This window comes from Felis catus, chromosome C1, assembly GCF_018350175.1.
Source record: "Felis catus isolate Fca126 chromosome C1, F.catus_Fca126_mat1.0, whole genome shotgun sequence".
NCBI lineage: Eukaryota > Metazoa > Chordata > Mammalia > Carnivora > Felidae > Felis > Felis catus.
Genome location: NC_058375.1, coordinates 21,668,858 through 21,696,529, shown reverse-complemented (window position 1 = coordinate 21,696,529; position 27,672 = coordinate 21,668,858). Strand labels below are relative to the sequence as shown.

At 52.9% G+C, this 27,672-nt stretch overlaps 2 protein-coding genes across 2 annotated transcripts in view; both read right to left on the bottom strand.

Moving 5' to 3' along the window:
• EPB41 (erythrocyte membrane protein band 4.1) overlaps positions 1-3,350 on the bottom strand; it is a 200,414-nt gene extending 197,064 nt beyond the window's left edge. Inside the window, exon 1 of the mRNA XM_019836513.3 lies at positions 3,112-3,350. The gene's annotated coding sequence lies outside the window, so the exon portion shown is untranslated. The remainder of the gene's footprint in view (positions 1-3,111) is intronic.
• A 16,464-nt stretch (positions 3,351-19,814) lies between these two features.
• The window catches only part of OPRD1 (opioid receptor delta 1), a 32,048-nt gene continuing 24,190 nt past the window's right edge, over positions 19,815-27,672 (bottom strand). The window contains exons 2-3 of the mRNA XM_003989776.5: positions 22,852-23,201; positions 19,815-20,492 (exon numbers count right to left, since the gene is read on the bottom strand). Of these exons, the coding sequence (XP_003989825.3) occupies positions 19,951-20,492; positions 22,852-23,201 (892 nt within the window). The 3' untranslated portion in view covers positions 19,815-19,950. The remainder of the gene's footprint in view (positions 20,493-22,851; positions 23,202-27,672) is intronic.

Sequence of the window (27,672 nt, the reverse complement as noted above, 5' to 3'; positions counted from 1 at the left end):
TGAGCACACCCAGAAAGAGTCAGACAGGTTCCAGAGGTAAAGTCTAGGCATCATGTGAGCCTTGGTACCTTCCAGGTGGTGGCCTCCCCTTTCAGTTGAGTCTGAGCTTTGGAGTCAGACAAACCTAGATTTAAATCCCAGGCCAGCCACTTCCCAGCTGTGTGACTCTGGTTAAGTAGATTCACCTCCTTAAACTCCTAAGAAATAGGAATAATACCTATTCCCTCATGGGGTTGTAAGGATATTAGCTAATGCTGCATATTAAAGGCTTAGCACAGAGCGCTGTGGATAGTAAATGTGGCTCTAATTATGATTAGAGAACACAGGCCAAGAACAGGACATGAAGGCCCATCACACTCTACCTTGCCCTTGCCCCATTCTTTCGCCTCCCCCTCCTGTGGGGTGGACTAAGCCCCAAAGCATGTCCTGGAGGCTATAATAATGGGTGCTGCAAGACCCTTTGAGGCTCTAAGCTCATCTCCCCTTCTCATTTCACACAAAGAGAAACTGAGACCCAGGGAGAAAAAATGGGCCCACAGACTATATAGGAATAGAATCCTGCCCCCTCTAATAAACATCGGAATCCCAGGACCCAAGAAAAATCTGAAAGCCCCACACTCACCAGGGAGGGATCATAAAGACCCATTCTGCAAGCCCCCAACAAATCTCAGGCCACCATGACCTTTGTGGCGAGCCCTTTGTGGGTATCCTGTTTAGCTCTGTGGCTAGCAGACCCATATGTGGTGCTCAGGAAGGGCTTAGGGACAAACCCACGCAGTTCCTCTTCAGTTCCACAGAGAAATTCTGCTCAGGCTCCCCCTCCAGAGGTGTCTCCTTGCATCTCCCTTCCTCCCACCCTGGCCTCTGTCTCACCCTGCAGCCCGGGTCCCATCAGCTGGGCGCAACCCCAGCCAGCAGAGCTCTGGGCCTCCAGAGGCCTGTACAGCGTCAGCATCTTCCCAGCCAGACTGGGATGTTCCTGCCCAGCACAGCCAGCCAGGCTCCTGGCCAGGGTCCACTCTGCAGAGGGGGTGCTGGCCCTGGCCTGCCAGGGGCCCCACCCCCACTGGCCTAGCAGGTGGGGCAGCCTGGGAGCCCTGGGAGCTTCTCTTGGCACCTGCAACCTACAAGAGGGAGGCCAGCCTAGTCTAGGCAGTGCAAGGATGGGCTGATCAAGAGAGAGATGGGTGTGGTGCCTCTTCGCCCCACAAGCAGGTGCTCCACCTGCACCGCACATTGCTGGGCCTGGGCAGGCCCTGCCTCCTAATACACAGAGGAAACCTCAGGACCTCCCCACTCCACTCTTAAAACACCCCACTGGCCGACTCCCAGACCAGCTATCGTTCTGGTCACTGCACACTTATTACCTCCGTTGATTCTGCTGCTAATGCCTGTAAGGTCTGGATTATTGGAGAAGGAAGAAGCTGGGACTCAGAGAAGTGAAGTGATTCATGCAAGGTCACACAGCAAAGTGGCAGGGCCAAGATTTAAACGCAGTTCTGCTGCATGCAAAGCCTACAGGGCACCAGATGTCACCTTTCCTTCCACCTCTCTGCTCCCTAAAGCTTCTGGATCCCCGTCTTCCCAAACCTTCCACCTCTCTCTGCAAAGTCTCTCCCTCCACAGTGCTAGTCAGAATTAATCATTTCCCACCTCATGGCTGCTCTAGCACCTTGTTTACACAATAGCAGCAGGGTACAGGAGTTATTTCTGAGGTGTCTGCCTCACTGGCACTCAGAAGGGCCTTGAAGGCAGGGGGTGAACCCAGTACATGCTCCTCAGACCTGAGAGTCTGTCACCCCAAACTCCACCCTCTCCCTACCCCCATGCAAAAGTCCTCTGACCTCCTCCTGTTGATCCCCTCCCCACCCCTAGCCTCCTGCCCAAGCCTGTAACTGGGGTGAAGGTAGGGAGCTTGCTAAAACCTCAGGGGCTCTGTGCCAGTGCTCTGGCCCCTCCCTCTCCCCTTCAGTAGCTGAAGGTGTGACCCAGACCTGACACCAGCCGGTTCTCACAGGGACTCCCAGCTGCCCTCAGCACCAAACCCGGCCAGACATTCCCCAAACCTTCTCCTTCTGGAGAAAAAGGCTCTAGAAGCAGAGAAAGGGCTGCCTTCAGCCCTAGTCCGGGAACTTGAGGGGTCACATTCAGCCACTCCCACGCCAGGGGACACTGTGGGCCTTGAAATAACCCCCCCCCCTCCCAACCCTACCGGAATAGTCCTACCCTTCCCCCCTTCTGGGGCAAGCTAGGGCTGAGGTCGGTCTGGACAAGTCCCCGCCTCCAATTTGCCAGAGGGGAGAACTCTTGTTTTACCCCAAAAGAAGTGGGGTCTGCCGGAAAGTATAGGTTAGGACGAGAAAACTCCCGGGGAAAGACTGAGAACAGGGACAGGAACACAGACAGAGGAGAGATGAGGGACACAATGAATCGGGGGATGAGAGCAAGCAGGAATCTGAGAGCGATAGAGAGACTGGGGAGACCAGAGACAGAGGAAAGTCCCCGAGACCAAGCCTGGAAGGGAGCGTGTGGGCCGGGGCGGTGACGGGAGGGCCACCGTGGTAGGCAGAGCAGGCGCCCCAGCTCTCGGGTCCCTCAGTCCGGAAACCCGAAGTCAGTTACGTAAGGGGCCGGGCGCGGGGCTCCAGGCCCTGGGGGCCCCCTCCCGCTGCGCGCCGCCCGCCCTCCCGCTCCGGCCAGCGCTGCGGCGGGCCCGGCAGGAGCATGCGGGCCGGACAGGGCGGGGCTGGGGGGGGGGGCACCTGGGGCCGCAGCAGTCTGCAGACACCCGCCCGCGCGGACCTAAGCAGGGACCCCCGCGCCAGAGAGGCCGGCACTGCCTGGGACCGCCAGCGGCAAGCGTCCACCCCCGGACCCCCCTCTCCTCTCGCCCGCGCCCCTCCCCGCACCCTGAACTTGGAGACTTCCAGACCCCTGTGGACCCCCAGTTCGGACCTTGTAAGCCAGGACTCCTAGAGACCCTCTCCCCTGACCCTTAGACCCTAGTCTCGCCCCTACCGGGGCGTCCCGGGCCCTTGGGAGTGGGTTCATCTGTCCGTCACCCCGTCCCTCCCGGGGACCCAGGATCGTCCCCAGACGGTCCAGGCTCACCTGGGCCGGACGGGGCGGGGACCTGGCCGGGCCGGGCCGGGCCGCGTTCTCGCTCTCCGCCGCTCTCGCCCTTTAAGAGGTTCCTGCCACTTTGCCCCGCCGGGGGCCTCCACCTGCACTGACAGGGCAACTCTGGAGTGAGGCCCCGCCCCCGACCCGGGAGACCTTCTGATTGGCTCAAGCAACTGCCAATCGGCGGGGCGGCGGAGCGGACGGTGCCGAGAAGTAGGAGCGTCGTCGCAACCGGGAAAGGGCTGGGGCTGCAGGTGCGGCCTGACCCGGACGCCGAGCTCTTGAGCGGCCCCGGGTTGATCCGAAGGCTCAGGGGAGGACTGAGTAGGGAGCTCCTGGATTGGGTGGTGTGGTGTCTGATGTCATACGGCAGAAGTATGATGCAATTTGTCACGTGATGCTGCTCCTAACCTAAGGGCTGGAAGGGTGGTAGGAAGGGAGTTGGTGGTAGGAAACCTAGGGAAGTGACCCTGGGGAGTCTCACCTCGATCACCTGTCCCACCATTTAGCCCTGTGTGACCTTGAGCAAGTCACTTCTCTGAATCTGAGTTTCCTCAACTATAAATCTTACAATACTTTTCTGAGCATTGGCGGTATACGTTAAGTGCCAAGCACACGTTTGGCACAGAATAGGTGCCATATATATATGGGGTTTCCTGTTCCTTTCATCCTTTCATCTTTCCACTCTTGTCAGAGACTTTCGCCCTCCTTATGGTCCATCCCATCAGCACTGGGAGGGGCTTACATGGTCACTGGTCCACGTCCCCTGTCCCCTCGCTACCTCATTTTTGGGCAAATGGGCAAAACTGAGGCCCACTGAGGCCAAGTGGCTTCCTGGGAGTTAAGTAGTCCTCATATTAGATGAGCGCTGGAAGCAAACTGCCTTGTCTCAATCCACAGCGCTGCCCTTACTTTGGGCAAGCTACTAACCCTCTCCACGCCAGTTTCCTCCTCTGTAAAATAAAAGTATTTTCCTCAAGGGTTGTTGTGAGAATTAAACGAAATGATCCATGTAAAGTATTGCCAGTCTCATAAGCATCCAAAAAATGTTAGCATTTATTATGATTACTGATGTTAATATTATATCAAGGTCATAAATTAATGTATTGCCCTGGCCAAATTCACTGCAGCTTCCGAGTCCGGTCTTGTTTTAGGCATCAGGGCCCTGGTCCCTGCCTTCAAGAAGCTCACAGTCTAGCAGGGGGTCTGACTGAGCCCCTAGATCTAGGGGATGCTTTCTGAAATCGGTGGGTAGACTCCAAAGCACCAGAGAAGCTTTAGTTACTTTAACCAGAAATCTGGATACTTGAGACCTTTTCAGTCCCTGGCCCTGTAGACTGCATGGGGAAAGCTGACATGCACATGCAGGCTCCCAAGCGTGTTGACAAACCTTTCACTTGCCCACATTTTCACCTGCCCACTAGGCAGTAGTGATGCCCAGTGGTTAAGAGCTTGGGCTTTGGAAGCATTTGAGTCTGGGCTCAGTGATTCACCACTTTTGTGCCTTTGGGCAAGTCACTTTCCCTCGGGGATAAAATGGGATAAATAATAGCCCAAACTTTGCATAGAGCTGTTGCGAAAATTAAAAAAGAGAATGTGAAAGTACATATGCAAATACCCAATAATGCATCCAGTATTGTTTTTTAATTGATCCCACATGTATTCAGAAGACCCAGGAGAGAGCAGGCTGTGAACGCCTAGGTTCAGCCACTGCAAAAGGGGTTTCCTCTCTCCCTCCCCGCATTCTGACGCTCCGCCTCAGTCGAGGGGGCGGGGCGAGGAGGATCCCCGCAGGGCCGCAGGAGCTATTCCGAGGATCTGCCGCAGGCCCCGCCCCCCCGTCCCTCCCCGATTGGGGCGGGCTCGCGGCTCCGGCTTCTGGGGCCGAGCTGTGCGTGGGTGACTCAGCAGCGCCCGCGCCTGACCCGGCCTGATAAGTGTGTGTGCGGTGAATGTGTGTGTTGGGGTGGCCGGGGAGGGCTCTGTGTTGACGAGTTTGTGCGTGGGGAGTACATGTGGGGCTGTGTTTGTGATCTTGATCTTGTGTGTGGCTCTCTGTGCACTTAGGTGTGTGTGGAGGGGTGCATCTGTGTCACGGTGTGTCCCTGTTGTGAGTTTGCATAAAGGGTGTGACTCTGTTTGTGTTTCCCTCCCTGTGTCTTATAAACATGTGTGCCCCCCTTACTCCGCTCCCAGGCCCTGGGGGCCTAGAGAGCCACTGCCGGGTGGGGGTCTCTCTACCTAGGCAGCCTCTGTGCGTTTCTTGTTGAGATGATTTATGAACTTGTGTGGGTGAATGTTGGGCTTGTCATCACTGAGAGGGGGAAGAGGGTTGGGGTGCTGTCACTGCCTGGACTTCAGGCCCTCCTGCCCCAGTACCTCTGCCTATAAAGCCTCCACCTCCCTTCCCAGATTGTAGAGAGCAATTTTGGGAGACCTCCAGAGGAGATAACTCACATTTAGTGATCTCTGTTATTTTACATGCATTTTCTCATTTGATCTGTCTGAGTCCTTTCAGCCAAAAGTGTTCTAAAGAGGGTCTGAGACTTGAGAGAGTGGAAATGACAACCCAAGGTCGTGCAGTTTAAGAGCAATGGAGGCCGTCAAGGTAACAGAGGGCAGATCTCCTCCTAAGCTGAGCACCCAGTTTGCCTGGAGCCTGTGGGGCGGTGATAAGCTTGTGAGGCAAGGGAAAGAACCTGTTTGTGTCCCCCCTCCTCCTCTGAGTTTCCTGGGCCTCCAGCCAACTCCTTATCCTGCCAGAGCCTGAGCACTGCCACCAACTTGGATTGGGTGATTGGGTCTTGAGCTGAGTGATTAAAAAAAAAAAAAAAAAAAAAAAAAAAAAAAAAAACAGGGAACAAGCTGGGGGCTAGGGAGAGGGCCCAGGGCCAATGTAGAAGCATCTGTTACTTCAAAAAGACTTTATTGAGCACGTTATTAAAAACTGGCCAATACCCTGCTCTGTCTAGGAAGGGAAGAGAGTCACAAGACCAAGCCACAAGGAATGGTGGAGCGGGCAAGCTCAGGCCTGAGGCAGGGGTGTGGCTGGGATCTGTTGCTGGTTTCAGTCCTGACTCCACCATTTAAGGGAGGCCCTGAGACCTGGCCAGTCATATTTCTCTGTTAGCCTGTCTCCCCGTCAGTCAAATGAGGTAATGGCGCTAACCCTGCCTGCCTTCCCGCACTCCAAGATGCTAGGAGGGAAATACATTTATAAACAGTTGTTCTCCAAACATAATGGGCGGTCCTGTTGTGACTCATGGCCTCCTATGAGAAAGGCCTTAAGGAAACTGTATACCCAGAGCCCAGAGAGGGGAAAGGGTCCCAATGGAGGGACTAGGGAAGGCTGCCTGGAGGAGGTGACCTACTAGCTAGATTTTTAAGGATGAATTTAGTATATGGAAATAGAAGAGGGTGTCCCAGTACATAAAGAAATAGAAGAGGGTGTTCCAGCCTACATAAAGGCCTGGAAGTAGAACAGTGAAGTTGTATGTTGGGAACAAAAACTGGTTTGGTATATTTGGCACAGAGTGAATGCCAGGTTTAGACTGGAGCAGGTGAGGGGCCGGAGGGAAGCAGATGTGGGGACAGCCAGGAGGTCTTTGGTCCTGTCTGGCTGGGGTGTGGCAGTCCTTTGGGGAGGGCAGAGAGGAGAGGGAGAATGGGCAGGCATCGGTTCAAGGACCCCCCTCCCCAGAACAATCCATTTGCAGCCTGGGGCAGATCCCCAGGATGACATGGAGGTGGGCACAAGGCTGCGGAGCTCCCTCCAAAAGAAAGATGGAGAAAAAGATAAGTCAGATGCCCTGGTCCAGGGAACGATCCAGACATGGGCACAGAGGGTGCCCACGAATGAACATTTAAGGGGTCTGGAAGGCCCCGCTGCCAAGGAGTTCCTCTGGGTTTGCTCCAGTGTGGGGAGGGAGTCATTCCCACCGGGAGCACTCCTTCCCAGGGAAGGCAGCCTCTCCAGAAGCCCCTGTTGAAACAGCAATGGTTGGTAATGATTGATTAGCCTATTATGTATCTGCCAGGTACTTCGCTAACCTGTTCCCATGAGGTACCCCTGGTATACGGATGAGTAAAAGGGGGCTGAGAGGCGAACTGTTCTGTTCTCCATCACACAGCCAATAAGTGGCGAGGCCAGGACTCCCCGTTTCCTGAGATGTCAGGAAAGAGCTGATGGAGATGTTTGTGAACGGCTGAGATTCTGTGGGGCAGGAAACTGGAGGAACCCTCGCCAGGGAGAAGGAAACGTGGTGTCTGCTGCCACCTCGTGGTCACAGAGCCACTTGGGGCAGAGGCGCAGAGCTGAGCTCCCCAGGCTTCTAAGAGGGTGGCTGCTTTGGGTGCAAGGTGTCAGCAAGGGTAGTGAAAGGGAGGGCACGCAGGTGGGACTGTCCTGGATTGTGAGACCCCAGGCATGCCTCTTTTCCTTGCTCCTCAGTTCTCAGTTCCTTCAAGAGGACTCAAAGTCGGGGCGCCTGGGTGGCGCAGTCGGTTAAGCGTCCGACTTCAGCCAGGTCACGATCTCGCGGTCCGCGGGTTTGAGCCCCGCGTCAGGCTCTGGGCTGATGGCTCAGAGCCTGGAGCCTGTTTCCGATTCTGTGTCTCCCTCTCTCTCTCTCTGCCCCTCCCCCGTTCATGCTCTGTCTCTCTCTGTCCCAAAAATAAATAAACGTTGAAAAAAAATAAATAAATAAAAAAGAGGACTCAAAGAGATCATCTTTACTCCTGGGAAGATCTTTCACAGCCTCTGCTCTGTCTTTGCAGCTGGGAAAACTGGGGACCCGGTGGATCCAGGATTGTGGGACCTAAAGCTTATCTGGGGGGCCCCCTTTAAAAAGAATGAAGGGATGCCTGGCTGACTCAGTAGATCAAGCAGCTCCTTTTTTTTAATTCTTTATAACGTTTTTAATTTATTTTGTGAGAGACAGAGTGTGAGCGGGGGAGGGGCAGAGAGAAAGGAAGTCACAGGATCTGAAGCAGGCTCCAGGTCCTGAGCTGCCAGCACAGAGCCGGAGGTGGGGCTCGAACTCACGAACCGCGAGATCATGACCTGAGCCGAAGTCGGATGCTTAACCAATTGAGCCACCCAGGTGCCCCCATTAGAGCAAGCAACTCTTGATCTCAGTGTTGTGAATTCAAGCCCCAGGTTGAGCATGAAACCTATTTAAAAAGAAAAAGAAAAAGCTAGAAATGCCTGGGGCACCTGGGTGGCTCAGCCGGTTAAGGGTTAAACTTCTGACTCTTGACTGATGATGTCAGCTCAGGTTATGATCTCGCTGTCATCCCATGGTTGGGGTCTGAGGACTGAGCATAGAGCCTGCTTCGAATTCTTTCTCCTCCTTCTGCCCCTCCCCCTCATGCACGTGCCCTTGATCTCTCTCTCTGTCTCTCTCTCTCCCTCTCTCTCCTCTCTCTTTCTCTCTCTCTCTCAAAATAAAGAAATAAACATTTTTAAAGAAAAGAATACAAAATACCTGTAGCCACTCAAGACTATAGAACACAAATTGGAGGGAAGGGAAGTCAGAGTGGAAAGACCTTAGCCAATTCAAATAAATATATTTTACTTTTGCAAATTTTACAGAAACATATGACTTTGTGAACACAAGACCAGGGTTCCTTTAGGGCCGATGCTAGTATGAAGTCTTGGCTGATACATAAGCCTCACAGTGAGCCAAGCATGAGGTCCCCCATGGGAGATTTGGGGATTCTGAAGCCAGAGCAGGATCCAGATTCATGTCTCCCACCTCCCACCCCCTCCAGGCAGGCTTTCACCTAGATTTTCCAGAGCTTTTACCTGGAAGTGAGTCCACTCTCACCCCACCTTGTGTGTGGCCACATCCTAACAGTTGGATTTCTCCAGCCAGGACTCCTCAGGGATCCTCTGTTCCATCCGGTTGAACCCTCCTTTGCTTTCTAGGCATGGAGGTCCAACCGCGTAAGCCCCGGGAAGCCTTCTCTGCCCGCCCTTGCCTCCTCTGGTAGGGCCAGCACCGTGTGTGGCATGGAGGTCTGTGGTCAGTACAGAGCTGTTGGCTGAGTCCCTGCAGGGCTATCAGTCTAATGTCACCCACATGTGGGCAGTCTGCATGGACACATCCTGAGCCCCTCCTCTTGTAGCCACGCCTACAGGATTGGGGTTGAGAGACCGAGAGAGGACTCAGACCCAGTGTCAGCCCTCCTCCAGCTCATAGTCTGGTGACCAAGTAAGGCATGGACTGAGTCTTAAAACTTTTAGACCTGAGAATAACTTAGAGATCAACTAACCCAAGTGATTGTCTAACTCATTTAGCCACAGAAGCCCAACGTGGGAAACAGAGGGAAGCGGAGCTATTCGGAGTGAAGCAGTGGGTGTGTAACGGGTGTGGGGGTGCCGTCTTCTGGGCTTCCCCCCAACCTCCCCCAGCCCTTCTAAGGAACCACGAGTTGGAACAAATGTTGAAGTTCAACGTCCTTTGCTTTAACTGAGGCCCAGCAAGAGTAAGAGATTTGAGGGGCATCTGGGTCAGTTGGTTGATCATCTGACTCTTGATTTCAGCTCAGGTTGTGATCTCACGGTTCATGGGATCAAGCCCTGTGGTTGGGCTCTGCGCTGATGTGCAGAGCCTGTTTGGGAGTCTCTCTCTCCCTCTGCCTCTGCTCCTCCCCTGCTCACATGCACAGCTTGCTCACTCTCTCTCTCTCTCTCTCAAAATAAATAAAAAAAATATATATTTTTAAGTAAGAGATTTCACTGAGGTCACAAAACAAGTTCATGGCTAAGGCTCGATTCAGACCTAGGTCTGCCTGACTGCAGGTTTGGGGCTCTCTTTGCTCAACCTCAATCCTGGACATTTGGGGTGGAACCATCCCTTCTGACCCACATCTCCCTGCTGTCACTCTGGATCCCCATCCACTCAGCACAGCCAGCAAAGAGAAGTTCAGAGGGGTGCCAGGGAACCCATGGGGGTGGGGCAAAAAGCAAGGAGCCCTTTTGGAGCTGCTGTGCTGGAATGAGGGCAGAAACTAGACTTCCCTCTGCTTGTTCACTGCTCATCCTCAGTCTGAGCACAGAGCCTGCTACACTGTACATAAATATTAGTTGAATGAATGAATTTGAAGCCATAACTCAGGGCAGGGGAACATTGCTGGGAGGAGAAACTATCCCGCCAGTGCCTCATCCACCTCTGGGCACTTCTCCTCTGCGGTTGGGATCTGAGCTGAGTCTCCACAGCTTAGTAAAGATTTTCAGCTTTGCTGCATCTTCCTTTTCTTTCTCTTCAGAGCAACACCTTGACTGTCGGAGCTGTTGTGTGACTTTGGGCGTTTGCCTTGTCTGAACTCCCATCTCCTCATTTGTTAAAAATATCCTACATTAGGGGCGCCTGGGTGGCTCAGTCGGTTGAGCATCTGACGTCGGCTCAGGTCATGATCTCACAGTTCGTGAGTTCAAGCCCCCTCATCGGGCTCACTGCTATCAGTGCAGAGCCTGCTTCAAATCCTCTGTCCCCCGTCTCTCTCTGCCCCTCCCCCACTCTCACACTTTCTCGCTCAAAAATAAATAAAACGTTAAAAAAAACTTACATTGGGGCGCCTGGGTGGCTCAGTCGTTAAGCGTCTGACTTCAGCTCAGGTCATTCATGATCTCGTGGTTTGTGGGTTTGAGCCCCACGTCAGGCTCTGTGCTGACAGCTCAGAGCCTGGAGCCTGTTTCGGATTCCGTGTGTGTGTCTCTCTCTCTGCCCCTCCCCCTCGCTCACGCTCTGTGTCTCTTTTCCTCAAAAATAAATAAACGTTAAAAAATAGAGAAAGGAAAAGGAAAGAAAGCAAAGAAAGGGGTAAACTAAATAAGGGTGCTGATGCCAGGCATGGCCAGTAGGTGGCAGCAGCGTCTGTGACATGAGCTTGTCCTGCCTCCTTTCCTCAATATCTTCGAAGACCAGCTGTTTGGCTGTCTTCACGTGCGCGAACATAGATGTATAAAGGAGTGTGTGCCCCAGTGGGAGGTGTGTGTACAAAGAAGTGTGTGTGCATGCCTGTGGTATGAACGCACGTGTGCATGTGTGTGTGAGCAATATGTATACAAGTGCCAGGAGTGAGTCTGTGTGAGAGAAGAGAATGTAGCCAGCGGTGAGAAGCAGTGTGTGCATGAGGAGGATGTGCACAATCAGGTGTGTGTGTGTGTGTGTGTGTGTGGCCTCCAGGTCTGTGGGTCTATTTGCATGTGACTGTGTTGTGTGTATGGACCACCACCACCACCACCACCCCCCCCCCCCACTCCACTCCGTGAAACACCTCTTAACTTTTCAGTCCTGGGCCCCCGGAACATCTAGCGAATCCTGCAGCCAGGCACACAGTGGCGCACACCGCACACGCCCTTGCAGAGGGCTCTGGGATCACCTGGGAGCTGCTGGGGTTTCCCCTGGGGAAGGAAGAACACTCATATGTTAATTAATAGGATGGGGAACCATGGGTGATGTTCTTTACCTCTTCTTTTTCTTATCAGGTTTCTCAGTTTTTCTAACGAGCATCCTGTAATAACCATAAACACTGGGGGGAGAAAACCCACCTGTGTACCTTTCCACGGGTCTTTCCTTTTCCCTTAGGGGGTGGCAGGGTTCGCATATGTCTGGCAATGCAGGCCAGCGGCTTGCACGAGGGGGCCCTGATAGCAGCTGTGGCGGGATCTAACCAGGGCAAAGGATCGGTACAGAGCAATCAGAGAAGGCTTCCTGGAAGCAGAGGGAAGCGGAGCGGACCTGGAAGGGTGACGAAGCTGGCACATGACAGTAGTCTGTCCTGCCTGCTGCACTTTCTCAGAACTGCCTGCCCTTGGGCTGGGCCTCAGCCGTTCTCTTCCCGAAGTGCGTCCTCATCTCCCTCTGAGGGAGTTTGAGGTTGCAGGCAGGCAAGACTGAAGTTAGATTCCTGGAATCCCCCATTGGGAAGGGGCATGAGAGGTCATCTGGGTTTTTCAGGCAACTGGGAGCTATTGAAGGTTAAAGGCAGACTGTGCCCCCCCCCATCAATAATTCTGTGTCCCGCTTACCACGTACAGCTGTTGGGTCACTGGGTCTTCCGGAGAGTCCTGGTACGTTAGCTATAATAATTATGCTATTTTACAAAAGAGAAAGCGATGCTCAGAGTGGTCATGCAGATGTGCTTCTCCTCAGGCCATACACAAAGGTGAATAAAAACCTCCACACCATGTACTGGGGCACCTGGGTGGCTCAGTCGGTTAAGTGTCTGACTTCAGCTCAGGTCATGAGCTAGAGGTTCATGAGTTCGAGCCCCGCATCGGGCTCTGTGCTGACAGCTCGGAGCCTGGAGCCTGCTTCGGATTCTGTGTCTCCCTCTCTGCCCCTCCCCTGCTTGTACTCTGTCTCTCTCAAAAATAAACAGTTTTTTTAAAAATCTCCACCGTGCACAAACACTAAGGTGCTCTCACACATGCTGTGCAATCTCTCTCTCTCTTTCTCTCTCTCTCTCTCTCTCTCTCTCACACACACACACACACACACACACACACACACCCTTCAGAGCAGTTCTTCCTGGCCTCAGTGGGAGCTCTGGGCAGAGGTGCCAGACCTCTGTGAAGTCTTCCGCACCTGAGTCCCTGTCTGTGAGCCCCTTCCCCATGCTGGGCAGTCCGCAGCCCTGCCCGTGCCCCTGCCCAAACAGCCTGCAGCTGTGCGGGGGTGAGATCCCAGTCTGGGTCAAGGCCGTCCACCTGCATTGGTGCTCATCACCTTGACACAGCAGGCCCCAGGGTGGGCAGCCCCCGCTGAGGCTATGGGTCTCTGAAGGGAGGTTGCCTCAGCAGGGGAAGGGGGGAGTCCGGGCTCTGGCGCCCTCTTGAGGACCTGATCACACCTGGTGGGGAGACGGATCCTGGAGCAGGAATTTCCCTTCCAGAGAATTACTTATTAACCATCAGCAACCATTTGAGGCGGAGAACATTGAGGAGGTAGAGGTCTCCTGGGACATCAAACCCCATGCCCAGGGCTGCCCTGAATGCACCCAGAGGAGGTTTGGGGCTTCTATGGCCAAAAGGAGGGCCAACAGGACAAGAGAATGGAACGGAGGTGGGAGTAGGGTGGAGAGAAAAGGAAGGGGAGCTAGTGGGAACCCCAAGAAGCACGTGAGGTGGGCAGGACTCTGGAGGACAAGGGACTTAGATTAGGGGGTGGGCCACAGAGAAGAAGGAGGAGCCAATCTGGAGGGTTGGGGGAGAGGGGGCTCCTGGAAGCCTGCTTTGGTTTGGGGCATGCTCTAGGAAGTAGCTACAGCTACCTTGTGTATGTCTCTCTCCCATCAGATGGTTTTGTTTTGTTTTGTTTTGTTTTTTAGATTTTATTTTTAAGCAACCTCTATACCCAACGCGAGGCTTGAACTTACAGCCTGAGAACAAGAGTTGCATGCTCTACCAACAGCCAGCCAGGCCCCCAGATGGGGTTCTTAGGGACAGTATTGCAGCTCCCTCCAAGATAGTCCTGAGCATAGGACTATTCACTCATTGTGAGCAACCAGGTCTGTGTCACACACACACACACACACACACACACACCCCACCCCCCCCAGACTAGCCGCCCCCCCCCCCATGAGGGGACCACAGAAGGTCAGCAAAGAAACAGCCAGAGATGTGGACACCGAGAATAGTGCTTTTCTTTATTGGGAAAACAGAAGGTTGGTCCTTGGTACCATGATAGGACCTGGGATAGGCAAAAAGCCAGGTGTATGAGTCAAGCTTCATTTTGACTGCCTCCCTCATCCCCAAAGCAGGGCAGCTCCAACTACAAACACCAGACCCCCAGGCATCCTTTCCTCTGCCTTGGACAAACGCCCAGTGGTTTTTACCAGCAGATGTCTGTTTCTGGGATCAAGGAACAGAAGGGAAAGGTCTCTGTTCTCTCCCAGCATGTCAGAGCCCTCAGAACCCATCAACTCCTACCTCTGTCCCTCAATTGTATGAGGCCCAGAGAGGGACAGAGGCCTGCCCAAATATACATAGCAGGAAGTGGAGGACAGAGTCAAACCCACGTTCCCTGTCTCCTGGCTTGGGACTTATTCCAAGAGGAGATCCTGGAAGATGAGCCCCATCAGGTGGATGTCACCTGCATGGACACCTGCCAAGGGGCTCCATCCCCATGACTCAAGTGTTCTGGCCAGAAGGCCCAGGTCGGTGCCACCTAGGGATCTTTCATTCCTCCCAGACTGTGCCTCCCTCTTAGGTGTCGGAGAGGGCAGTCTTGGTGAAGACAAAAGGGGACAGCTACGTATAAAGCACTTGGGGAGAAGACGTCCTCTTGAAAACTGCCTCTCCAATGCATGCTGTCCCATCTCCTGAAACTCGAGGAGACGGTTAAAAGAGAAAGTCCTTTGCTCCTGACCCACCTACAGCATTAAGAGATGTGGGTCAGAGCAGGTATAACCTAAAATGTTAGATCACATTAAAAGCTCCACTGTTGAGCATTTACTCTGCATCAGATGCTTCATTCATCCACTCAGGAGAATACTGTGTGCCGGTTACAGGCAACATTCGTGTGACTGAAACAGACAGGCCTTTTTGTAAATCTTCACAACTTCTTGTGTTGTCATCCACGACTGAGGAAAGGGGCTCCAAGGGTGAAGTGACTTGCCCAAGGTCATACAGCAAAGTCATAGCAGGCAGCTGAAAAATCATAGAACGAGCAAGCCTTCCAAGACAGAGAGGGAATGGATGGACAGAGGGACCTGCCAAGGTCAAGGCAGTTTCTTGGGAAACTGGGAAACTATGACCGCCTCATCACCTGCCCAGGTGATGAGACACAGAACCCAGCACCGAGAAGGCTCAGTCTGTGACTATGAGCTGGACACCCGTCCAGTGCCCTCTGCGTAATCAGTTTCCTCGTGGGAGGAAGGCGGGGAAAAGCAGAGGAAGTGAACTTGACCGATCTAAGATGGGATCCTAGCTGGCGCAGCCATGGGCAAGCCATGTGGCCTTGGGCAGCCCACTCCCCTCGCTGAGCCTCAGTTTCCTCATCCGTAACGTAGGGGTAATCATTGTGATAGTGCCTACCTCATAGTCATGCTGTGAAGATGAAATAAATTACCCATGTAAAGTGCTTGGAACAGAGACGGGGGCTGTGTATCGCACACTATCTTGCTCTGCTGGCCTCTCACTGAGGTGGGTGGGAGAGCACTCTGCACCAGGTGGGGGGCTCATGGCCGGCACTGCTGATGGGGCCAGAACCCACGCAGCACCCAGCCCAGCGCTCTACCACGTCAGGATAAACGAAGGCTCTCACCAGCCCCTCTGGGCCCCATTTTCAACTCCCAAGCTGCCTGCTGCCAGAACCCCACAGCGGGCTGTGCTAGTCCCCAGTCTCCTCTGGTCCCCCAACATCTGTAAGCTCGGAGTTGGGGTCGGGCCCAGGCCCTCTCTCCCCACACTCCCCGGAGCCGCCAGCACTATGTGCTCAGTGCCCAGGAATTAAAAAATAATAATGAATAAATAAATGACAAGAGAAAGTTGTGTGTTGTGCTGTGTGTGAGTGCTGGGACCATGTTCTGGAGGTGGGGGTGGGAGTGGGGTCACTCCCTAGGGGTTTGGAACCTCTGAGCTGGTTCCCAGCCTGGATCTGCAGTAGGTCCAGGCAGAGAAGGTGGCCAGAGGCCAGGCTAAGGATCCACTGCTGAAAACAGAGAGGCTGGCCTTTGGGCAGAGGCCAGGTGGGGGCTCAGTCTGGACCATGCTCCTCCAAGTCCTCTCGGGGCCCTGGGGGCTTCCTCCACCTTGAGGAGCATTTCAAATTCCAAGCTAAGCAAACCTCCTTAGACAGCTGCCTCTGGCTCCCCACTATTGTCACAGAATAATTCTGTATTGGGGGCCTACTATGTGTCAGGCACTTTGGCAGGCACCTCCCTCACCACATCCCTAGTCTTCAGATGGGGCTCGTGGAAGTGAAGTTACCTGCCTAAGATCATACTGCTGGCAAGCGGCCAAGAATCCAACAAAACCAGGACTGAACATCATACTAGAGACTCATCCATTCCCTCGTCTTAGAGCTAAGAGAAAACATAAACTCAGAGAGGGCAAATCCCTTGCCTAGGTCACACAGCCAGTTAGCTTCAGAGCTTTGAATCCAGATTTAGGCCTTCCCAAGCCACGTAGGAAACTCAACTTGAAGGCTCTCGTTTATTCCCATCACCCTCCTGCCCTCCCCACCTCCAATCTCTCTTCTATGACACCTGACATTATCCATCATTCCCTCCCCCCCGGGAACGCCCTCCTCCTCCAGTTTCCATGGCAACACATTCTCCCCATCCTCCTCCTGCTTCTCAGGCAGCTTCTCACTCTCCACTGTGGTTCCTGAGCCTAGAAAGCAGGGGGATCCCCAGGGTGGGTCCCCCATCTCTTTTCTCTTCATTGCTGTCCCTGAAAGCTCATCAACTTTTCCCTCTAGGTCTCCAGCTCTGACCTTGTGCTGCAGCTCCACTTCTAGGTAATAAGAGCTACTTACCATGTGCTAAGAGCTTACCTGTGCTCTGGACCCCATCTATACATTAACTCATTAAATCCTCACAACAACCTTGTAAAGGAAGTCCATTCTGCAGAGCAGGAAACTGAGGCACAGAGAGGGAAAGCCAAAGTCTGACTCCAGCTTTCACCACTACTTCTATTACAAGAAAAGATACGAAATTGTAGGGCATTTTGAAGCCAGAAGCAAAAACTTGCTTCTACCTCCTGAAGAGAGAGGAATGGAAACCTTGGGGGAAATCAGACCTACTTCACTTTTGAGAGCCCTGTGATGATCTAGAATTACACTGTCAATTTGGAGCTTTAAAATGCATCATGCACGGTACACTTTGAAATGTGAAGATTTGGAGAGCTTCAGGAGGAACAAAAGTTCATGGAAAATTGCCCTTTTCCTTCAGATTTTTCCATTTGGTTTGAAGTCTTCGAAAATCCTCATCCCAGGGTTCCAGCAATTAAGGCTCTTCTATTTCAATGATGCCTGGGCTTCACCAGAACCTTGGACCCTGGAGTCCTACTGACCTGAGTTCTGCCACCACTAACAGGCTCTGTGACGGAGGGGTGAGTGGATTGACCTCTCTGAGCCTCTTGTGTAAACTGGGCTCTCACGAGGATCGGGTGGGATAATGTTCATAAAGTGCTTGGCTCAGAGCCTGGCACTCGGAAGGGCTCGGTTAAGCCCCAGGCTTCAAATGCACACAGCTTTTCTCAGGTTTACCAAGCACCGGAACATTTCCATGCTTTTGCACATGCTGTTCCCTCTTCTTGGCAGCCAACTCCTACTCTTCCTTTAAGATCCTTCGACTGACTCTTTTCTCTTCTAGAATTGTTATGAATGTGTTTTAGTATAAAGCTAGGAAAGGCACTTCCCTACAACACTCTCCCTGGGGCTTGCAGTCACTGCATGCATCACACACTGAGGTGCAGTGATCTGTTCATGCCTTGTCTCCCCGCATGGGCTTGAACTTTCTGAGGGCAGGGCTGTATCTGACTTATTTCCAAGTCCCAGTGCCCAGTGTGCACAGCCCCTGGCGTGATGTCGATTTCAGTATGTTTGCTTTACCCTAGATGCACCTGGCCTGGACGCAGCCTCTGCTGACCCCAGGACAAATTTGGACAAATTTATGTATGAGAAGTAGTAAAGAGCAGCCAGATCTGTTACAGCCACAGGAAATGGCAGTGAGCAGACCCAGAGCAGCCTCGAGGGCGAGCGGAAGGGGACACAGTCCTTGCAGAGGGAATCAACAGCCCCGACTCCAATGTCACTTTCTTCAGAAGTGTCCCCCAGTTCCTAAATTGCCCCCTCTCTGTGACATCTCTCAAGGGCATTAGTAAGAGGAGTCCCATGTGATGAGGAGCGCCCCCCCTTGCTGATACACCCCCAACCCCCATTCAGACACAGAAGTCTCTATGGTCACTGGGCACTGTCCTACATCTTCCCGAGTGCTACTGGAGCCACTTGCTGGACAAAGAAAATTCCCAGGTCTGGAGCTTCTGGGGCCTCACCCTGAGAAGGGGGCTGTGCTTTGTCAACTAAGGGCATCCCTATCCCTAATGTGCAAAGCTCAACCTGGTGCCTAAGCCCGCAACCTCCTGAATGTCAGTTCAGCCCCTGCTGGAGTGACAGTCAGCCAGACAAGGGAAAGGCTTTTGTTCCTAGGAAATGACTGTCAAAGAGAAAGAGAAAAGAGGTATCTTGTTTCCTTTTTTTTTTTTTTTTTTTATGGTTTGAGACAAAGACGTCAATTGCTCTCCATCTGTCCCAAAAAGGGAAGAAAGTTAATTTGTTTCTACAAGGATGTCAGCTCACTGCTTCAATAGGGAGTCAGGGGTGTGTGCGCCTGTGGGGGGGAGGGGAGGGGGCGGGGAGAGGCGATGGAAGCACGGGGGAGGCTCAGGGAACAAGGACAGACCCCCATATTCAGGAAAGCAAAGATCTGGGAATGCCTGAATAAAATGCCAAACACATGAAGAGAAAAACCTCTATGCCTTGCTCGGGGTGGACTCGCCCTCCGCAGCTTGAAGGGGGCAGCTGGGATAAGCGGGGCGGGGGGGGGGGGGGCGGGTGGCTGCCTGGACACACTGGGCGCAGCCAGGGGTTGGGAGAAGGGAGAGGATTTCTCCTGGAGGTCCTTACCAGACACCCAAGACTGGGAGGAGAAAAATCCACATTGGTCCTTCAGATGCCCCTATCCAGTCCCAGGGTCCATGGAGCTCTAACTAGCGCGGTCCTCCGTCCTCCGTCCTCCGGTACCTGGGCAGAGAAGTCAGGCCCCTGGGACACCCCCCCCCCCCCACCCCCGACAAGCGTCTGTCCTCCGGTTTGAGGACCTAATGTCACAGCGGAAGTTCCCCAGCCTCGCCTCTGCCCGCCCACCGCCCTTGGCTCAGAGGCTGACTTGTAGCTCTGGTGTTGGAGCTGCAGGACCTCCTTCTTAGCCCCACAGAGCTCAGGGCTGGAGACGCTACCCCAACTGAGGCCCTGCCTGAAGCCGCTAGCCCTGCTCCACTGTCATGTCCCAGGGCCCACTGGCACAAAGTGCTGGGGACACTACGTCGCTGCTGAAGCCATTCCAAGAAAATGGCTGTCAAGGACAGAAAAGGTATATTCTCTCTCCCTCTCTGTTTTATTTTCTCTTTATTTATAAAGTCCAGTTGGACCTAGGGCTCGGCAAGCCCCGCCTCTTGCTAGAACTCAGGGCTTGGGACTCTACCCCAAGGTTGAGGCGCCCACCCCCTGCACACAGGCCCTATCCTATCTCATGACCCAATCTGGAGCCGCAGGCCGCCTCACTGTCCTGTCCGTCCCCCTTGCCCCCAGAAGAGGCCCGGCCCCACCACACAGAGACCCACTCTTGCAGCCCCTTTGTCAAGCCTCCAACTCTACCACTGCTCCCTGGGTCCCGGGCCCACTTCTTCAGGTCCCAGGCCAGCAAGCCCGCTCGGGCCAGAACCGGAAGCTGGCTCACCGCAGAGGCCCCGTTTCAGCCGCCGAGTCCCAGAGCCACAGGCCCTGCTCCACCAGGATCGCCAGCTCTTCGCACCCAACACCAAGCCGACCGCGCCCCCACCCAGCCCGGAGGCACCGCGCCTCCGCCTTGCCCGGTGCCCCGTGCCCCGCCCCCGAGGTCCACCCCGCCCCCCCTCCCTCGCAGGGGCTCCAGTCTCTCGGCCCCTGCCTCCCCTCCAGCACGGCCCCCTTCTCCAAAACAGGGCCCCTGTTCGGCCCCACTCCGCGTCGCGACCCCGCCCCCTGCGAGCCCGGGGAGTCGGCCAGGTCACCCCGGGGAGTGGGAGGACGGCGGCGGGGCGGGCCGGCGCGGTCACGCGGCCGCCCCCCCGCCGGGACCGTCGGACGGGGTGCAGGCGGTGACCCGTTCGCGGGCCGTGGTTTCGCGGGCGCGGCTAAAGCTGCTCCGTTCCGGGCGGCCGCAGGGCATGCGGCAGAGCTGGCGGAAGCAGCGCTTGAAGTTCTCGTCGAGGAAGGCGTAGAGCACGGGGTTGAGGCTGCTGTTGGCGTAGCCGAGAGCGATGCACAGGTGCAGCGCGGCCACCACGAGCGGGTCGCGGCGGTCGATGTCCACCAGCGTCCAGACGATGACGAAGATGTGGATGGGCGCCCAGCACACCACGAAGGCGCCCACCACCACGAGCACCATGCGCGTGATGCGCCGCAAGCTTCGGTCCTTCTCCTTGGAGCCCGAGAGTAGGCGCACGCTGCGCAGGCGCAGCAGCATCAGGCCGTAGCACACGGTGATGATGAGGATGGGCACGACGAAGGCGAAGAGGAACACGCAGATCTTGGTCACCGTATCCCAGTACCAGCTGGGGCTGGGGAACTGGAGGGTGCATACCACTGCCCCGTCTGCCCAGGAAACAAGGAGAGACAGACAGGAGGTGAAGGTTGTGTGGGCCTGAGCATACCCTGCCTGCTTGCTACCGTTCTTGGTTTGGGCAGGTCCCACGCCTCCTCCTGGCCTTTGCTCAAGGTAATTCTTCTGTCTGGAATGTCCTCTTACACTTCTGTACTTGATGAACTCCAACTCATCCTTAAAGACCCCAGCGGGATTGGCCCTAATCTAGGAGGTCTCCTTTCTGTATTTTCTTCCAGTCCCTTCCAAAGCCTCTACATCCGTGGCCAGCAGTAATTATATAGTTTAGCCCAAAGCCACCAAATGCCAGTCGTTGTGAGAACTCAAAACACCCTACCCATTTCCAGACTAGCTGCAATGGGGACAATACTGCTAAGATTGATCTAGAGAGCATGAGTTAAGAGAACTCAGGCCTTACTAAACCTGTGGTGTGAACCTGGGCAAATTATTCAGCCTCTAGGAGAGCTTCCACAAAGTAGGACTGATAACAGTACTTAAACCTCACAGGGTTGTTGCAAGGATTCAATAGGCTACGGCATGTGAAACATTAGTACAAGGTGGTTCAAGCTCTTGGTGTAGTCACAGGGCAGAGGGGCAGATACATATAGGAGTCCAGAAGTCAGGGCTAGGTCAGGGAGGCAGATCCCAGCTTAATGGCAGGAAGAGCTGACTGCTAGATTTGTCCAGAGGTGTACCCAGGGTGGAATGAGCTCCCTGTTCCTGGAGTGTGGGTGTGGGCTGGATGAGCACCTTGGTGGACATTTTGGGATTCAGAAACAGGCCTGAGACTGTCCTGGGGAGCTCCCAAGATCTCTTGGAACTCTGGGATTTGAGGAGCCATGCTGTGGACTTGGATCCTGAGAGTTGTAGAAAGGGTGCTGGGGATCCACAGAGGGGGTCCACCGGACAACAGGATGGCAGGACCCCCAGGGATGACTGAGTCCAAGGACTTCATTGTGCAGATGGCAGAACAAGGCTCAGAGAGGAACAGCACTTGTCCAAGGTCACACAGCAAGCTGCATACAGAACCAAGTGCTGAGTGGGGAGGATGTGCAGGGGATGGAGTGCGGAGAGAGGAGGCCCATCTGGTCTGACCCCTAGCAGGGCTACAGTTAATGGCCCATAAACTGAAGGCTGGCAGTGAGCAATGGGGCCCAGCTGCTGAGTCAAGACCAATTACAGGGAAGCTGTATGTGATGGTTAAGGTGGTCAAAAGGCCTCCCACCAAACCTATTCCCCTTCCACCCACAGCACAACCCTCTGCAAACCTCCAACTCAGGGGGCAATAGGAGTAACAGATATAAGGGCAGGAGCCTTGGGTGCTAGGCCAAGTTCCATCAAATGCCTAGCCACGTGACCCTAAGTAAGCCACCTGACCTCTCTGATTCTGGATGCATCCCTGCCTTGTCCTGAATATTTTACACACAGAGCCTCATTTAATCCTCTCAACACCCCATGATACAGTGTGGCTAAGATAGGTTAGTGACCAAGGTCTTTAACATGGTTAAAACTACTTTCTGCCCCACTTCCTTATGTCAAGCAGGAGCCACATAACCAGCTATCACTAGGAGGAGATGGGCCATAATGTCTAAATGTTGGCCATACTTTATCACTCCTCCATATCCATCTGCTGGCCAAATGCCAGCAGTGGAGGATTCCAAAACCATCTTTAGGAGCCTGGGTTCCTGAAGAACTGTGGAATAAGAGCTCCTCCTCCTCTGATTCACATTAGACTGTGACATGAGTGAGAAATAAACTATACTGTTAAGCACTGAGCTTTGGGGATTGCTTGTTACAGCTGCCACCCTGACTGATACAAGTAGTTACTAAACTAGTTACCATTTTTACTCTGAGGAAATGTACCTGTTATTCTCTAACGGCCATTCTCTAAGGGCTTGCTTTGGTCATCTGGGCCAGTGGTTTTCAAACTGAGGTGGAAGGGCATTTGGGATGAGACTGTAGATCTTATGGCCTCCGCTGCTCCCTGGTCAGTGACACCCTCACCCAATTGGCCACCCATCTCCCTTTAAGCCAGTCATCCATACACTCCTGGCCAGCTGCTACATCCCCACAGATCAACCCTCCACCATCCCATTCATAAATTTCCGTTGGCCAGCAACCCATCTGACCACTGACCAGTCATCCATTGTCACAATAGTCAACCATTCATGTCCAATTGGTTGACTACGCACCCTCTCACTAGCCAGCCACCCACACTTTGATCAGCAATCCACACCTCTACTGGTATGGAGCCAACTACATCCACTCTAGTAAGTGGCCTGCATACCCACAGGGGCCCGCATGCTGCCTTCTGTGGTCAGTGGCTGTACCAAAGCTTCCTCACTCACTCACCCCGGGGGCGGGTCACGGCCATGACCATGATGGGTACACCAACACCTGAGGCCAGGACCCAGATGCAGATGTTGATCAGCTTGGCCTTGGCAGGTGTGCGGAAGTCCAGGGCCTTGACAGGGTGGCAGACAGCAATATAGCGGTCGACACTCATCATGGTGAGTGTGAAGATGCTGGTGAACATGTTGTAGTAGTCAATGGAGAGCACAACCTTGCAGAGCAGTTCTCCAAAGGGCCATGTCTCCATCAGGTACTTGGCACTCTGGAAGGGCAGTGTGCTGGTGGCCAGTGCATCTGCCAGGGCCAGGTTGAAGATATAGATGTTGGTGGCTGTCTTCATCTTAGTGTACCTTAAAAGGAAGTGCGTGTGTAATTGTCCCCATTTCACAGATTTCAGTTGCACATGAGACTCAGAGGAAATGATTTGCCCAAAGTCACAGACAGAAGGTCAGTGGCAGAGGTGGGACTAGAACCCTAAACACTCTGACTCAGCATCACTCCTTCTCACTATAACAGATGCAAAAGGATTTCTCTGGCTGTGGGTGACTTTGGCAGAAAGTATTTTAGGAAAAAATCCTTTGTCATCTGAGGGGTACTAAGCAACATGGTTAAAAACAAAACTGGGCTCCAGAGGAAAACAGGTCTAGGTTCTAACCCTGCTTCTACTAGTTATTAACAGAGGGACTCTGGGCTGGTAATTTGAACTCTCTAAGCCTCAGAGTCTGTAAATTGTAAAAAGGGGGTGATGCTTTTACCAACCTCATAGAGTTCATAGATCATACAGCACGTATCCCTGAGCCCAAAGCATGCAAGGGCTCACTATATGATAGTTATTATTCTTCATATGTGAACAATGAAGCTGGGAACTATACCAGAGTGACCTGACCCTCTGGCTTCTTCCACTGACCTTTTGGAAATATGACTGGCCAGCTCTGAGGAAGGGACTCTGCCTAGCAGACTGGCTGGGGCCTTGGACCTCCTGGGATGCCCTGTATGGTGGACCAGGGCTCCCAGTCCTTCCTGTGGTTCCTTCCAGACCTTCTTATCCCCATGCAGCTGGACTCACCCATACATCCAACCCAAGGCATGAGCCCTGGTGTCCAAGCCAGATGTCTGCAGCTAAGCCTTCCTGCACCTGAAACATCCCTCCATGATCTACACTGCCATGCAGCTGCCTGCACCACAGCTGCCCGCTTGTTTGGCCTACATTTCCATCATGGCCCTCTCTGTACCAGGGCCTGTGCTGGGCACAGGACATCCTGGGGGGGAGGGGGAGCGGGGGCTGCATACACTGAAATATGTCCCAGTGCGATGTGATCGGCGTAGAAACACACAGGTACACCGAGGCAGGGAATAGGACTTCTTTCATGCCCCTAGAGTGATCTGAGAAACCCAGAGAAGGGTTGCACGAATGACTCCTCAAATTTCAGAGCAGGAAGAGCCCTTGAGAGATTGAGGGAAAGTGATTTTATGCAAGTATGGTCCAAGGACTCCCTTCAGAATTCCTAGAAGTACAGACTTGGACCCCACCTCAGACCTACTAAAATCTGAATCTATGGCACCCAGGCCTAGCAATCTTCATCTGTTTTTTTTGTTTTTGTTTTTGTTTTTTTAAGTAAGCTCTAGGCCCAACGTGGGGCTTGAACTCACAACCCCGGTATCAAAAGTCACATCACATGCTCTACCATGTGAGCCAGCCAGGTGTCCCAGAAATCTTTAACAAGCACCACCCGCAAGTGATTCTTATGGGCTCTAAAGTTTGAGAAACACTACGTGGCCTAAAGCCCATCTTGAGAAAAGACAGGGAAACTGAAGCCCAGGGAGGGGTCATGGCCCACCCAAGATCACACAGCCACAGTGGCAGAGCCAAGGCGAGAACTTAGACCTCCTGACTCCCAGACCAGTGCTCTCTTTCCACTCTGCCCCAAAGGTGGAACCACACTGCCTGCCTCCACCCCTCTAGAAACCCCCTGCTATCACTGGGTACCAGTGTCAGTACCCAGGACACTGTTGTGGCAACTGTGAGAACGTGCAATGAATGCACACTGAGTGCCCCCAATGTGTTTTAAATGACTGAATTAATTCGTATCAGCGAAATCTCTTCCTTTATGAAGGGACTGATTTTTTTCAGTTAAAAAAAAAAATGGACTCTCTCATTGTCCTCCAGGGCCAGCATCTGTCTCACTCCCTCCCCCAATAGCTGTCATTTGCCCCAGGGCTGGAGAAGCAGAAAGTTTTGCTCAGAGACAGCAGAATTGCAAGTCTCGGGAAGCCTGTCTTCAGCGGGGTGCGGGATCACAGCTGTGTGGGAGGCGGTCTCAACCCCACAGCTGACTCGTCTAATTTCGCTTCTTTTACGCAGAACAATTAGCGGCTGTTCTTTGCCTGCTATTTTGATTTGTGAGGATCCTTCAATTCCCAGAGGGGGCTGGGATGCTGGGAAGTGGGTGATGAAGCTGCTGTAGCTGGTCCAGGCAGGGCTGAGTGGCACCGCACTGACTGCTGGGCAGAGCCCCAGAGGCTCCAGTCCTAACCAGTGCCCCCACATCCTCCTCAACTAACCCTACTGGGCTCCTGGGACAAATCATGTCATTCTCCCGCTCTCAACGCCCCCAGGAGCTCCCTGGGGTTCTCTCCGTATTCCATGAACTGGTTCCTACCACCTCTCAGGGCCTCGGCTCCCAGAACTTTCCCCTTGCCAGATGTGCCCCGCCCCCACCCCATTGGCCTCTCTGCGGTTCCTTGGGGCACAGCAAACCCATTCCCACCTCAGGTCCTCTGGACTGCTCTTCCTTCGGCCTGGAACCCCACATTTTGCATGACTTGCTCCTTCCCTTAATTCAGGACTCTATTCGAATGTCACCTCCACAGAGAGGCCACGCCTGACCGCCCTGTCTAAATACCCCTATCCCCACCATCTCTCTGTCTCCTTAAACTGCTTCATTTTTCTTTATAGCACGAGCCACCACCTGACTTATACTTCTTTTCTCTCCGTTTGCCTCTCTCACCCATGTAATCTCCCCGAAAGGCTGGGGACTTGGTCCATTTTGTTCCCTGCTGCATGGCTGGGCATACCAATAGCACCTGGCAAACAGCAGGCCCTTGATAGACATTTGTTTGCGTGCAGGTCTTAGTCCAGGCTCTCACGGAGACCATGCAGCCTCCTCCCTCCCCCACAATTCATCGTCCAGGTAAGTCAGGGTGCTCACTACAAAAGTAGACTTGCTCAGAATACTCTACGGCTTATTAGTCTTCCACGACTCTCCATTGCCATCTGGATGAAAATCAGACCCCTCAGACTGCATTCCAATGGGGTAGACTCCTTCCCCATAGTGCCTTCCATGTCCCACCAGATCTGTAGTTCCTCAGATGCCCAGTCTAGCATGTCCTTCCTGCTAAGGAAAGCCACTGTAATGGTTTGGTGGGAATCCTTCCAACACACACACACACACACACACACACACACACACACACACACACAGAGATTTTTATAAAATTTTATCTTTGCCAATGTAATGCAATTACAAATTACTTTGTGTAAAAAAGTCATATAGTACTATAAATGAAAACAGGTTCCTAACTCCTCTTTCCTGCTCCCCAGAGGCAACATTTTTAATATGTTTAATTATTCTTCTAGTGATTATCTCCATAATTCTAAGTAATATGCATAGTTGGCTATTTCTTAATTTATCAGTTTTAGACAGTATATGTTGAAGTTTGTATCAGTTAAGCCAGGCTACACAGCAGTAACAAATATTTCAGTGGCTTCACACAATAAAAGTTTATTTCTTATCCTTTCAGAGTCCATGCAGTGTCTCCAGGACAGCTATATTCCATAAGGCAATGCCAGTTCGTTTCAGACTTGTGGCTCTGCCATCTTAACCCAAGTCCTCCTTGATTAACACAGAGGGAAAAGAAACAGCTGCAGGTGACTGACCAGAACTAGTCACGTGGCCCCACCCAATGACAAGGGGTTGAAAAGTACAGTCTTCTATGTGCCCAGAAGCAAGGAAAACCAGATATTAGTGAATACTAGTAATGTCCTCCATAACCCCTAATACACTAGATGAGTATTAATTCTTTTACACTACCCAGCTCCATTTCCTGTCTCCATCCATTCAATATAGTTTTATCACAACTTCTAAATTTTTAGTTAAATTAAAATCTGGGGTATAATATCTCTTTTTTGGGGTTTACATTCTCACTACTTTATAGATATTGCCCATTGCTGAACCAAATGGTATACTATAATTAAGTTTATTTCTCTGTACATATTTTTGGTTTTCCTGGAGTTGACAATTGCCTATTTTTTCCTCATTTGCTTAGTTCTACGTACATATTGTGAAATCTCCTCAAACATTCCAGCAGACTTGTAAAATGCTTTTTCTACACAGTCACATAATCTATCAGTTCCTTTTGTTTTGCTAGTGACTCACCTCCTGGAATCTTCCTCCTCCCTTTTAATTTGGGACTAGTTGCTTTCTAGGCCAGCTGCATAGCTGTCCTCCTGTGCTGAAGAGCCTGATTCCTGGTTTGCAAGTCTTTTCTATCTTGGATAATGCCCTCACTTTAGTGAAACACCTCTTCTAGTCACTTCCTAAGAAAGGACACATAGGAAGTAAAATTTTATACCCTTTTTATACCCATTTACACATGTCTGAGAATGTCTTTATTCTATCCTCACTTCTGATTTGACTGTATATGGAACAGTAAGTTGGAAATAGTTTTCCACCAGAATTTTGAAGGCATGGCTCCCTCATCTTCTAGCTTCAAGTGTTGCCACTGAGGTATCTGAAACCATTCTGATTCTTGGTGATGTGT